This window comes from Prionailurus viverrinus, chromosome D2, assembly GCF_022837055.1.
Source record: "Prionailurus viverrinus isolate Anna chromosome D2, UM_Priviv_1.0, whole genome shotgun sequence".
Taxonomy (NCBI): Eukaryota; Metazoa; Chordata; class Mammalia; order Carnivora; family Felidae; genus Prionailurus; species Prionailurus viverrinus.
In genome coordinates this window covers 61,396,973-61,409,291 of record NC_062571.1, presented here as the reverse complement: position 1 = coordinate 61,409,291, position 12,319 = coordinate 61,396,973, and the positions used below count along the sequence as shown (strand labels likewise).

Sequence of the window (12,319 nt, the reverse complement as noted above, 5' to 3'; positions counted from 1 at the left end):
GGCACCCCACTTTCTCTAGGTAGTCCAGACCTTCTGCCCTTAGCAGAGAGCACCACTATTTCACACGGTCCTCCCAAAACTTAACGCCTCTGGGATGAAAGGCTGAGGGGACCAAAGCTTCAGGGAGGCCTGCCCTGCCACGAGCCTGCAGAGCACTGCCTCAGCCTGCTGTGCCAGCCAGGAGGAGGGCCAGGGCCTGCCATCTGTGGGTGGCTTACAGAAGGGATTCTGGTTGTCAGTTTTTTGAGAGCTCTGGGAAGAAAGCAAAGGCCTGATCAGAGGACGGACCACGCTCCCAGGACAGGTGTGTTATGGCAAAGGCAGGATTTCCACTGGAAACCCCAGGGGATGAAACGACACATTAAAAAGTTCCTGCAAACCCAGCTTTAAGGAGGGAAAATTAGCATTTCCCAACTGCAGGGGACCAAGGCCACACAAAACAACAAGTGGAAAAGTTAATCTGTATCCAGTATTTTAATAAATAACTCATTCCGTACAGAGCCCAACCTGAAGGGAACCTGAAGGGAAAAGGAGGTCCTCTACCAACCCAGCAGGGGTAGCCACAGAAAGCCGGGCAACAGCAGTTCCAGCCTCAAGGGGAGCAAGAACAACTCCAAACTCCAGACATACCCACCAAGAAGCCAGCGTTTGTGGGGCAGGGCCCAGATCGACCATGGGCGGTAGAGGTGAGGCTCTAGCCTGTGGAGCGGCCAGCCTGTGGGCCAACACCACACAGAGGCTGTCTTTGGAACCAGCCAACATGTACAGCAGACGACCTGCTCAGTGGAATCCCACCAGGGAAATCGGCCTGAGATCACAAATACACTGCAACTGGCCAGCCTCTTGCACCCTGGTTAGGCCGCCTGTCGCTTGGGTCCAGCTAGGGCTGCTGGAAGCACCAGAGCAGCTAGAAATCCCCACAGAGAGTGGTGCTGAAGCCACCTCTTCCACAGCCCTGCAAATCTTCATGTTCCAGTACATAGCTGCTGGCCACAAAGGGAAGGGCCAGAGCTGGAAGCTTCCAACAAGCACTTGGCAGCTGACGCTCACACCTCCCCAGCCCAGGGGAAGAGCAACACGACAATCCGGCCGCTAAAGTCAGCTGAGGGGAGCCTTTGGGGTTCCTAGAAAAGCACTCCATTCTTGCCCGTGGCTGCCCGGAGCTGGAACTTGTTCCATCTCTCCAACTTCAGAAAGAGTCTCTTAAGAGCCTTTTAATTCAAACAAGTGCTCTCTTGTCCTGTTTCCTTTGGTGAATGTGAAGAGGGAAAGAACCTGGCCATCTCAGGGCTCATGCAACCAGCTTGTTCTTCACTCCTTTTAGGGCTACCAGGGTGGGGGTCCCCTCCTGCTCCCAAAGCAAGCCTGCTAGGAGCAAGAAGAAATGCAAGGGACCCCTGGACTTTTGCTTGCCCCTATCCTCGACAAGCTGTGAGAAGGGAAGATCTTAATGGGAGGAGGCACGCTGTAGGCATTTAATAAATGCCAGTAACTCATTACAATGGAAAGACAGGGACGCCTGGGTAGCTCAGTCAGTTGAGCATCTGACTTTGGCTCAGGTCATGATCTCACAGTTCGTGGGTTCCAGCCCTACTTTGGGCTCGCTAATGTCAGCCTGTTGCCATGGAGCCCACTTGGGATCCTCTATCCCCCTCTCTCTGCCCCTCCCCCGCTTGTGCTCTCCCAAAAATAAATAAATATTTTTTAAATAAATATTTAAAAATAAATAAATAAAGTAAGATAAAACGCAAAGGCAATACAGCATAGTGGTTCAGAATACAAGCTGTGGGATCACTAAACATGGCTTCTAATTTACCACCAATGCAGTAAGTTCACTAAGCCTAAATGTCTATATCTATAAGCAAGATGTAATAAGAATTCCTTGTGTCATAGAATTATTATAGGGATTACATAAAGGGATAACTTTATAAAAAGAATTTAGCACTAACCTGGAATATAGTAAAAGCTAAAAAAAAAAAAAAGTTTGCTTATGTTATTAGGTTAAAAACAAACAATATCCATGCATTCCTTTCTTCCCACTCATGAAAGAGAGCTTAGGAGAGTGGGGACACTGGGAGACCCTGCCACTCTCATTTGGTTGCTGTATGGTCTTTAGCAGCCTGCTGTACTTTCCTCCACTTACAATTAAGGGACATGGACTAGATCAGTGTTTCCCATTTGTCTGTGGCAATAATAGTACTGAATCAGGGCACCTGGTGGCTCAGTTGGTTAAGCGTCTGACTTTGGCGCAGGTCATGATCTCACAATTTGTGAGTTCAAGCCCCACATCAGACTCTGTGCTGACAGCTCAGAGACTGAAGCCTGCTTTGAATTCTGTGTCTCCCTCTCTCCCTGCCCTCCCTTGCTTGCGCTCTGTCTACCTCTCTCTCTCAAAAATAAATAAACATTAAAATAATTTAAAAAATAATAATAATAGTACTGAATCTTTTTTTTTTAAGTTCCCTTTACAATTCACTTTCAATTTTTCTAATCATGTCTAGGGCCAGGCTTTATTTGATGTTAGTGTATCTTTTTAATACCTCTCTCTACTTGCTTATCTCTTGAACAAAGAGAATGCTGGCCGGGGCACCTGGGTGGCCCATTCGGTTGAGCATCCGACTTCGGCTCAGGTCACGATCTCGCAGTTTGTGAGTTTAAGCCCCGCATCAGGCTCTGCGCTGACAGCTCAGAGCCTGAAGCCTGCTTCAGATTCTGTCTCTCCCTCTCTCTCTGCCCCTCCCTTGCTCACACTCTGTCAATCTCTCTCTCAAAAATAAATAAACATTAAAAAAAACTTAAAAAAAAAAAAAAGAAAGCTGGCCTCAGATTTAGAATCTTCTGTGACAGGCCACAGTACTAAATCAGAATTTAATAATATTGCTTTGTTATCACTGCATTTATTTCTATAGTTACCTTTAAATTATGGCAAGTGATACTGGTTTCCATACATGGTAGTGACTGAACTTTTATTTATTTATTTATTTAAAAAAAAATTTTGTTAACGTTTATCTATTTTTGAGACAGAGAGAGACAGAGCATGAATGGGGGAGGGTCAGAGAGAGAGGGAGACACAGAATCCGAAACAGGCTCGAGGCTCTGAACGGTCAGCACCGAGCCCGACGCGGGGCTCGAACTCACGGACCGCGAGATCATGACCTGAGCTGAAGTCGGACGCTTAACCAACCGAGCCACCCAGGCGCCCCATGACTGAACTTTTAAATACATATTTCATATATATTAAGCTTTTAAAAATATATTTATAATAGTTTTTAAAAGGGGAGAGTCAGTTAGTTTGTTGATTTTTAGTGAGCTCTATGCCCAACGTGGGGCTTGAACCCATGACCACAACATCAAGAATATCACGTTCCTCCCACTGAACCAGCCAGGCACTCCAAAAGGGGGGTTAAAGAGAACATAGAATAGATGATCTTACTACATGGCAAAAATCATGAAGGCAGCACTAGAAGTTTGGGAAACACTGGACCAGAAGATTTTTAAAGTCCCCTCAATCCTGACAGCGAGTGCTGGCACCCTGGAGTGTCAGGCTGCAGATTCCCCCTGTGCCGTTCCTACTGGCCTACAGCTCGCAGGTGCCTCTCAAACTTCACCTCCTCCCAGGAGCTTCTTCCAATCCAGCAGCTTGACCAAAAGTCATGCCCTCTACTCTGCTCCCAGGTCATGTTCTTCAGCCATGGATTACAGCATTTATTACCCAGTACTATAAGCCTCTCTTCATATTCATCTCCCCTCTAGAACATGACCTCCTTAAGATAGGAATTACGTCTTGGCATTTTATCCCTCAGACACCTATTAGGATGTTCTGCGTCTGGTACAAAATAGGTGCTTGACGAATGTATGCTGAATAAATGAACCAATGCTTTGGCCCTTTTTTCACTGAATGGAAAGAGAAAAGACAGTGGGAGAAGAGCATTACCAGAGACTCATTTGCCATAATTCCAATTCAACATTTCTTAGCATTTAAACTGGATGATAGAACACTCACCTTTCTTTTTTTTTTTTAATTTTTTTTTCAACGTTTATTTATTTTTGGGACAGAGAGAGACAGAGCATGAACGGGGGAGGGGCAGAGAGAGAGGGAGACACAGCATCGGAAACAGGCTCCAGGCTCTGAGCCATCAGCCCAGAGCCTGACGCGGAGCTTGAACTCCCGGACCGCGAGATCGTGACCTGGCTGAAGTCGGATGCTTAACCGACTGCGCCACCCAGGCGCCCCTAGAACACTCACCTTTCTAACCTCAACTTCAAACACTAAATTAAATAAGAATTTTTAAATCTGTTTCAAAGAGGCCTTGCCACATGAAATGTTTGGAAAAGCAAACTTTTCTTTAAGAAACTTACCAGGATCGAGAAGAGACCAGTCACACCAGCACAAGGCCAATTACAAAGGTACTTTTGACTTCTGTAACATAGACCAGAACTGGGTAAATATCCAAGAACACTCCTTCCATGTCCTTCTAGACGTAGGACATAATATCAGAAAACACTAGATTCCAGTGGTGAGATACAGCCCAAATGGAGATCTCACTATTGTCACAAATGACATACAAATATCAAAGTGTTTTATCAGACAGAAATTATACACATATAAAGGGGTACTTTCAAACATGAAAAAACAGTAAGGAAGGCTGTCTTTAAAATTCAGAGGTTGCCCCCTGTGAAATATGGAGCTTTCTCAATTATGTTCTTCTTGTCACTTTAGGCCTTGGACCCATACCTGATAAGCAGATAGAGTGTAAGAAGCTTTAACCCAAATAGGAAATGATATTCCTTTGACTGGAATAAATCTGTCAACAAAAAGGTACAGGCTCACTGCACTCTGCAGGTTCTTATTAAAAATATACATTAAAGTCCAGCATAGTGCCTTTACTCCCCACATCTGTTTGCTATTTTATCTCCATTATTAATACTATAATGCAGGGTCCCCATTCAGGCAAGATTAATTCACTGTTCCCAAAGCCTTCTGCTGACATTGCAATGGATCTGTTTGGAAGGCTGTAAAGGCAGGCCCAGGCATTGCTCTCGACATGTGATCAGTAAGGAGATGAGGCCTGCGCCCCCAGCTTAACAAGAGAGAAGAGGAAGTTGGATTGGACCTGTGATCAGAGAGGTAAAGTAGCCCGGTGGTTAAGAGCTCAGACTTTGGACTCAAGACAGCTCAAGTGAATCCTAGTTCTTTTATTTTAGGCAATTCATTTACCCCTAAGTGACTCTGTTTTCTCATCTATAAAACGGAGATAACAAAAGAACCTGGTAAGATTGTAAAGTATTTGATGCAATGATAAAGAAGCTAGTAAGAACTACAAAAAGCAAAAAAAAAAAAAAGATTATTATCATCTTCTTCATCATGATACCATGATCATCTCCAGAACCAGCCTCTTATGCTAAGGCAGGGCAGGAAGAACCCTGCTAGTCTTTCAACCTACACATGCTAAGTAGTCATCACCAAGATACCAAAATGATAGTATAGGAGGCAAAAGGGGACAAGAAACAAAAAAACAGGAGAGGCTATGATAATAGAAATAGAATCAGCTCTTGATTAACCATGCTAACAAGGGGGAAGAGAAGGAAAACACTTATTTATTTGTTTGTTTTGAGAGAGAGGGCACAAGTGAGCGAGGGACAGTGAGAGAGGGAGGGAGAGAGAAACCTATGAGGGGCAAAGAGAGAGAGAAGGAGAGAGAAGCAGGGCTCACCCAAAGTGGGGCTCAAGCTTGCCCGAAGCAGAGAAGCAGGGCTTGTGCTCACCAGGTGCGGGGCTCAACTCATGAACCATGAGATCATGACCTGAGCCAAAGTCAGATGCTTAGCTGATGAGCCACCCAGGTGCCCAAGAAAACATTTGAATTGAAGAAAAGAATCCCTCCCATGAAAAAGTGTAGATGGAAACAAAAAAAAAAATTGTTTTCATTACAGACAGTAACTTACTGGAGTACATGATATAATTGTTTAAGAAATGGGAGAGCACGGTCATTAAGAATATGAACTCTGAATGGGTGCCGGGGTGGCACAGTCGGTTAAGCATCCGACTCGTGATCTCGGCTCAGGTCATGATCTCATGGTTCATGGGTTCAAGCCCCATATTAGGCTCTGAGCTGATGGCACAGAGCCTGCTTGGGATTCTGTCTCTCCTCTCTGCCCCTTCCCTGCTTGTGTGCTCTCTCCCTCAAAATAAACTTAAAAAAAATTTTTTTTTTTTTTTAAAAAGAGTATGAACTCTGGAGCCAAAATGCCTGCATTAGAATCCTGCTCCACCACTTCTAAGCTGCGTGACCTTAAGCAAGTTATAGATTCTCTTTGTGTCTCAGTTTCCTGATCCATAAAATGGGGCATATATGAGCATCTACCAGTATTACATGACTGTGTTGAAAATAAAATTAGTTTATATATACAAAGTGAAGAGAAGAATACCTGGCTCATCATCAATACTTAACAAATGTTAGCTTTCATTATTGTTAATGTAACTTATTTTTTAGCGGACTTAACACTAAGTCGATGTTTAACTTAATATTAAAAATTGTTTAGGGGCGCCTGGGTGGCGCAGTCGGTTAAGCGTCCGACATCGGCCAGGTCACGATCTCGCGGTCCGGGAGTTCGAGCCCCGCGTCAGGCTCTGGGCTGATGGCTCGGAGCCTGGAGCCTGTTTCCGATTCTGTGTCTCCCTCTCTCTCTGCCCCTCCCCCGTTCATGCTCTGTCTCTCTCTGTCCCAAAAATAAATAAACATTTAAAAAAAAAATTAAAAAAAAAAATTGTTTAAATTCAGTGGTTATAGAGGGAAGTGGGGGAGGCAGGTGTGTACAGAAATGTACAGGGCAGAAATGTACAGGGCAGAAAATGGGACTAGACTAGACTAGAATAAAAAATGTACTATAGATAAGCTGAGTACAGACAACCACAGGTTAAAAGGAAGTAGACAAGGAGTAGATAAGATCAACAGAAGGATAGAGATGGATATATTCATAATAAAGCAAGTAGGTAAAATGTTAATTGCAAAATCTAGGTGGTGGGTATTTGTGTGTTCACTATAAAATTCTTTCAACTTTGCTTTATGTTTAAAATTCTTCATAATAAGCTAGAGGGAATAAAACAAGTAGACCTAAAAGCATCAACTCAAATTCTGGGTCATAGCTATGCTGACCGTCCTCTGGGCTCAAACACCAAAGCAAGCTTAGAAAAATCTGATGGTTTTGGAACACTTGCTCATCATCAACACTGTCCCACACCAGATGAGCAGAGCTCGGGTGCTGACGTGGATCACTCTGGCATATGCAGATATAAGCAGAGGGCAGAAACCCAGAGGTTCCACCTGAAAAATGCCAACTTCACAGAACTATGACCTTATCACCCCTGCTGAGGAAAACCCCAGAAATAAGGCTCAAGGCTAAGAAACAGACAGGTGGAGGGTGGGCGGGTGTCACACACTCACTCATGGACTCTGCTGTCACCATAGAGATCGCTCAGGCCAAAGCTGATGTAGTGCCAGTGTTCAGGGATATTGGCAGAAGGGCTCCCCACGTTCCTGTACATGCTAACATAGTCCAAGGGGTCTGGGCCGCCCAACCTGCAAAACACAAAACACAAGGGAGTCAGTGTGAGTCTGAAAGCAGACAATGTGAAGCTAAGCAGTTATGCCTTACAAATCTAAAGACCCCATCGTGGAGGAACCTGGGATGAAAGGTAACTAAAAGGAGGCCATACCTCTCTGGGATAAGACCAAGGGATGGGCAGCTAGAAACTGCCCGATTCCATAAGCACAAGAGGCTCCCTTCTCCTGTCCCCTATATGCAGGAACTCTTTTAGAAATAAAACAGAGTGGGTGGTTGTCCCTTTTGATTGCTCCTGTTTCAAATTACCAATCCCAAACGGGATTGGAAGGGATTATCTCTCTTCCATGGCGCCTGTAAACATGCCAAGCTTCAAAGCAAGAGGTGCATTAGTCAATCAATTGGCTTCTGTTGAAAGACCATCCTGAGCATCCCCAATGGGCATTGTTCCTGGAAGCAGAGGCTCAGCTCCACTCCTGCCTCTTAGACAGCTAATTCCTGAAAGACTATATTGTGCCCTATGTTAATTACAGTTTGTTCTAAACAAACCCAATGCTTCTAGACCCCAGCCTGCACCCCACAGACCAAAGCTGGTCTTTTATCATGCAAGTGACAAAGGCCAAACTTAGGCTAGCCCAGCTCTGCACAGAGAACCGCAGCAGGCCAGGCTGAGCCTTGTGAGTGCCTGCATTTGGAAGATGATCCTAGGAGACTGTTGCCTCAAAGGTAGAGCTGGAATATTAAATGATTTGGGGCCTCTGAGGACCACATTAAACTTCCCCCATAATTCCAACAGAGAAGCAGCTGAGGAAGAGATTCAGTCATTATCTCACTCTGAGGATTTAATTCCATAAGGGTTTATTCCTTTATTCCTTTAGTAGAGCAATTAGTGCTCTTTAAAAAAAAAAAAAGTCCTATGTTTCTTCAGAATGAATAGGGAAACTTGGTAGACTTGAGAAACAGACTAAATGGAACCATCAGCGGAAGGAAGTCTGCATGTAGCCCACAAACACTCTGCATTTGAGCTGCCTTGGACATCTGACTGTTTCACAGACTGCAAAAACTCTGCCTGCCCCTGGGACATTGATGGAGTGCACTTTGCAATTGGGATCATATGCTGAAGGAACACTAATGATCAAATAAAATACATGTTACATGTGATCCCAGCACGTGTGCCAGTATCATGCAATTTAAATACTATTTAAAACTAGTAGGTCTGGTTTCATCCTCCTTTGTCAGGGTATTACTTGCCTTTATAGAAATCCCTATTCTCTGCTAGGAAATGCTGAGTTATTTATAGAACTTGTAAGACAGTTGCTACAAATAGCTAAGAATATGAACTGAGTGGATCAGGAAAGGGGATAAATCTCTGTGTCTTCCCTTAACTGTGATTTGGCCAAATCATGAGACTATTTCCACAACCAGTTGGATACAGAAAAGTTTGCTAGGGAAAGGAGGAAACAAAAGGGCAGCTATCCCGAGAAGAACCACATGGTAGTTGCAGAACCCCAGAACAGATGGGAGTGCCTACAGGCTCCGTATCTGCTTGGGTTTCCTGCTGCAAATTCCCAATCTTGCTCCTTCTTCAGCCTAGGTCCATCCAGCAACAAGTAGAAAAGGGTATCTGCAGTTCCATACTCTATCTGCCACACCCCTGCAGCCCTCTTTCTGGCCAAGTCTCTCAGAGGATATAGCATCACGTAATGAGGCTTTATCTTAAAACTATAACTGCAGGGAATAACCAAGAGTCAGACAAAATTAACCTTGTCCCAAGCACAGAGTGTTCTGTTCTTACTCATAAACCTGATGGGAAACAGATGAGTATATAGAAAATAATCACATTTTGCACTTAGAAAAAGATATTATCCAAGGACCCAGAGAATCCCTTGATGCTCTTCCTTGAACTTACTTCCTTGAACACCTAACTACACCCCACAAGGCAGTTGCAGGACTGTAGTGACTCCAGGTCACTCCATGCTGTCAGCCTCTTTACATCCTCCTACTGACACACGGAACTGGCCTCAGCCCTAGCCAGTCTAGTTTCTGCCACCTCCAGATGAAGTTAAGAGGTTATCCTGGAGAAGACTCAGCCCTAAAGGGAGAGGTAACCAGCAAAGACATCCATTCTATCAACCTCCCTCTTTGGGTCTACCTGCCCCGTTGGCCACATTCCAAGCTGCTTCCTGAAGAGACAGTCTTTCAGGACTCAATGAAGGGGATCATCTAACACAATGCATGAATGCGGTTCTGGACAGATTCAACCAATTCCTCAGTCAATTTGGTCCAGAAAGACCATGAAGACAGGCTCTTTGTCGGAGTCCCTATAACACCTGTTTTGCCCAGAGGCTGCAGAAAGAGAAGGTTGCAAACAGGAATGGGAAACAAGAAAGGACCATTCCTACCGCAAGGGCAGCCCTTCTGTATACAGGTCTGATCTTAACAGAGCCACTTGAGGGTTACTCTCTGCTTCCCTTAGAGACTACAGCCTAAATCCTGAAGTTTGTGGACAGGAAGCTCCTCTTAACATCTTAACTGCACTTCTTTCCTCCGTGTCAACGTCCCAGGTTTTCATTTTTTACTGTGGTCCCCTTCAATCCCAAACCATGGCTCTCCCGGATCCTGCCTCTGCTCCAGTCAATGTCCTAAAGCAAAGCGGCTGCAGAGCTAGAGGCAGCTCTGCTTGAAGAAAGAGAACCGTGCCGAGTAAGCAGAAAGTTTATCGAGAAAACTTGCTCCGTGAAACTTCAAACGCGAAAGCACGGCACCGATCTGACATCTGAGCTCACTGGGAAGGTATCAAAAGAGACCTCCTCCTCCTCCTCTCTTCACCAACACAACTCTCGAAACTTGCTCCCCCTCTTAACCTACGGGAGAGCCGGGGTTCCCAGAGCCGCCCCTACCCTGTGCAGTCTCGAGCCCTCTGAGCTCCGCCAGCCGCACTCCTCCAAAGCCCTCTCCTATGCTCCCCAGGCCCCGCCTCGCCTCCCCCAGCCCACTTCAGCCGCCCCCCGCCCCCGGCTTCCCCTCGCCCACTAATGACCCCCTACAGGCGCCCCCTCCTTTCACCACGTTTACAGTTCCCTCTCTCCTGTCGCCCCCCCCTCCTACACACACCCCCAACTCACTCTATTCTCCTAATCCTAGTTAACCCTTCATCCTCCCTCGTTAACCCTTCGCTACCCACTGGCTCCGTTAACCCCTTTGTCCCCATTCTCAACTTGAGCCTTAACTCCTTCCCTCGCAGCAGGACGCCCTCCTTCTAAGTGCTTTAACCATTCTTCTCCACCTCCTTCTCCCCAGCAAATGACTTCGCCCTCGGCGCTCTAACCCTTCCCATCCCGCCCCTGTCCTTCTCCCCGCGGCCCAGAGCATACCAGTACTTGACGATAGCGGTAACCTGGAGCGGGTTCGGCTGGTCAGGGTAAAGGCGGCGGCACTCTCCGTAGATGGCGTGCAGTCCCGGGGGGAAGAGCGAGGCGAAGGCCGGGGGCGCATTAGGGCCAGGGGCCGGGGGCGCGGTGGGGCCGGGGGCGCCGCTAGGCCGCAGCTCCGCCATCCGGGCGCGTAAGGGCGCTGGGGGGACCGGGGAGGGTGGACGAAAGGGAGAGCACTGACGCGCCAGCAGGCGGACTCCGTGGGTGCGACTCCCCGAGGCGATGGGGGCTGCAGCGAGGTCTAGGCTCCGCGCCTGCGCACCGCGCACAGTCTGCCCAGGCCGTCGCCGCCGCAGAGACGGCCAGAGGGTGCCTCGGGGGCCGCGGGGCGCTCAAAAGGGCGGGGCGTCGGAGCGCCCTATTCCGGCATCCATTGGCTAGTGTCTGTGCCAGTCACAGGTGGGGAAGGCGTGACTTGACAATAGGTCCCGCCTCCTTCTCCTTGTGTTGGGGCGTCCCAAGGCTCTTGGCCTCCCCCTAGTGTTAGGAGGAACCCAGGTTTAAATAGAGATGTTGCGGCATCCTGAGGTGCTAGGGTCCCACTAAAGCAGTGGGAAGTGCGCCGCCAAAGAGTTTGTCACTATTCCGACATGATGCTAACAAGAATTTAAACATAAATCTGACAATAATGGATTGATTCATTCACTCCTTAGTGTGGCATTAGTTTTAACAGATTATAAATCTGAATGTTTCCTACCGTCTTTGAATGTCCTTCTGACATTCTTACTGACTGACACTAACACCGCCAAATTCAGGAGTCCTATGTTGAAATACTTATTTTGGAGTCCTGTTAAAAGTGGCAAGAGTTAGTTAAACTAGGATCAATTTAAAAGACTTGGTAATTTTTTTTAAGTTTGAGAGAGAGAAAGAGAGAGAGAGGGTGAGAGAGCACGTGAGCAGGGTAGGGGCAGAGAGAGACAGAGAGAGAGAGAGAGAAGATCCCAAGCAGATTCCCAAGAGAATCTCCACTGACAGCGTGGAGTCCTATGCAGGGCTGGAACTCAGGAACGGTGAGATCAGAACCTGAGCCAAAATCGAGTCAGACGCTTAACCGCTTAACCAGGCGCACCAAAACTTGGCAATTTTTTTGATAAATGCTTTTAGTGATGACAATCTCTTCTTTGTTCTGTTTTATGCAGATGTATGCAGATTGCCTTGAGGAACACCAAAATTCGTTATCTACTATGGATCTGCTCTTTCCCATTACCTTTGACTTTCTGTAACTGGGAGAAGTTTTAAAAAGATTTTATTTTTTAAGTGATCTCTACACCCACTGTGGGGCTGGAACTTACAACCCCCAGATCAAGAGTCATATACCCCAC

At 46.5% G+C, this 12,319-nt stretch overlaps 1 protein-coding gene across 6 annotated transcripts in view; it reads right to left on the bottom strand.

The window, feature by feature from the left end:
• The window catches only part of SUFU (SUFU negative regulator of hedgehog signaling), a 125,069-nt gene extending 113,759 nt beyond the window's left edge, over positions 1–11,310 (bottom strand). For all 6 annotated transcript variants that reach the window (XM_047824697.1, XM_047824701.1, XM_047824698.1 and 3 more), the window contains exons 1-2: positions 10,938–11,310; positions 7,446–7,580 (exon numbers count right to left, since the gene is read on the bottom strand). In XM_047824697.1, the coding sequence (XP_047680653.1) occupies positions 7,446–7,580; positions 10,938–11,119 (317 nt within the window). In that variant the 5' untranslated portion in view covers positions 11,120–11,310. The remainder of the gene's footprint in view (positions 1–7,445; positions 7,581–10,937) is intronic.
• Positions 11,311–12,319: the final 1,009 nt, after the last annotated feature.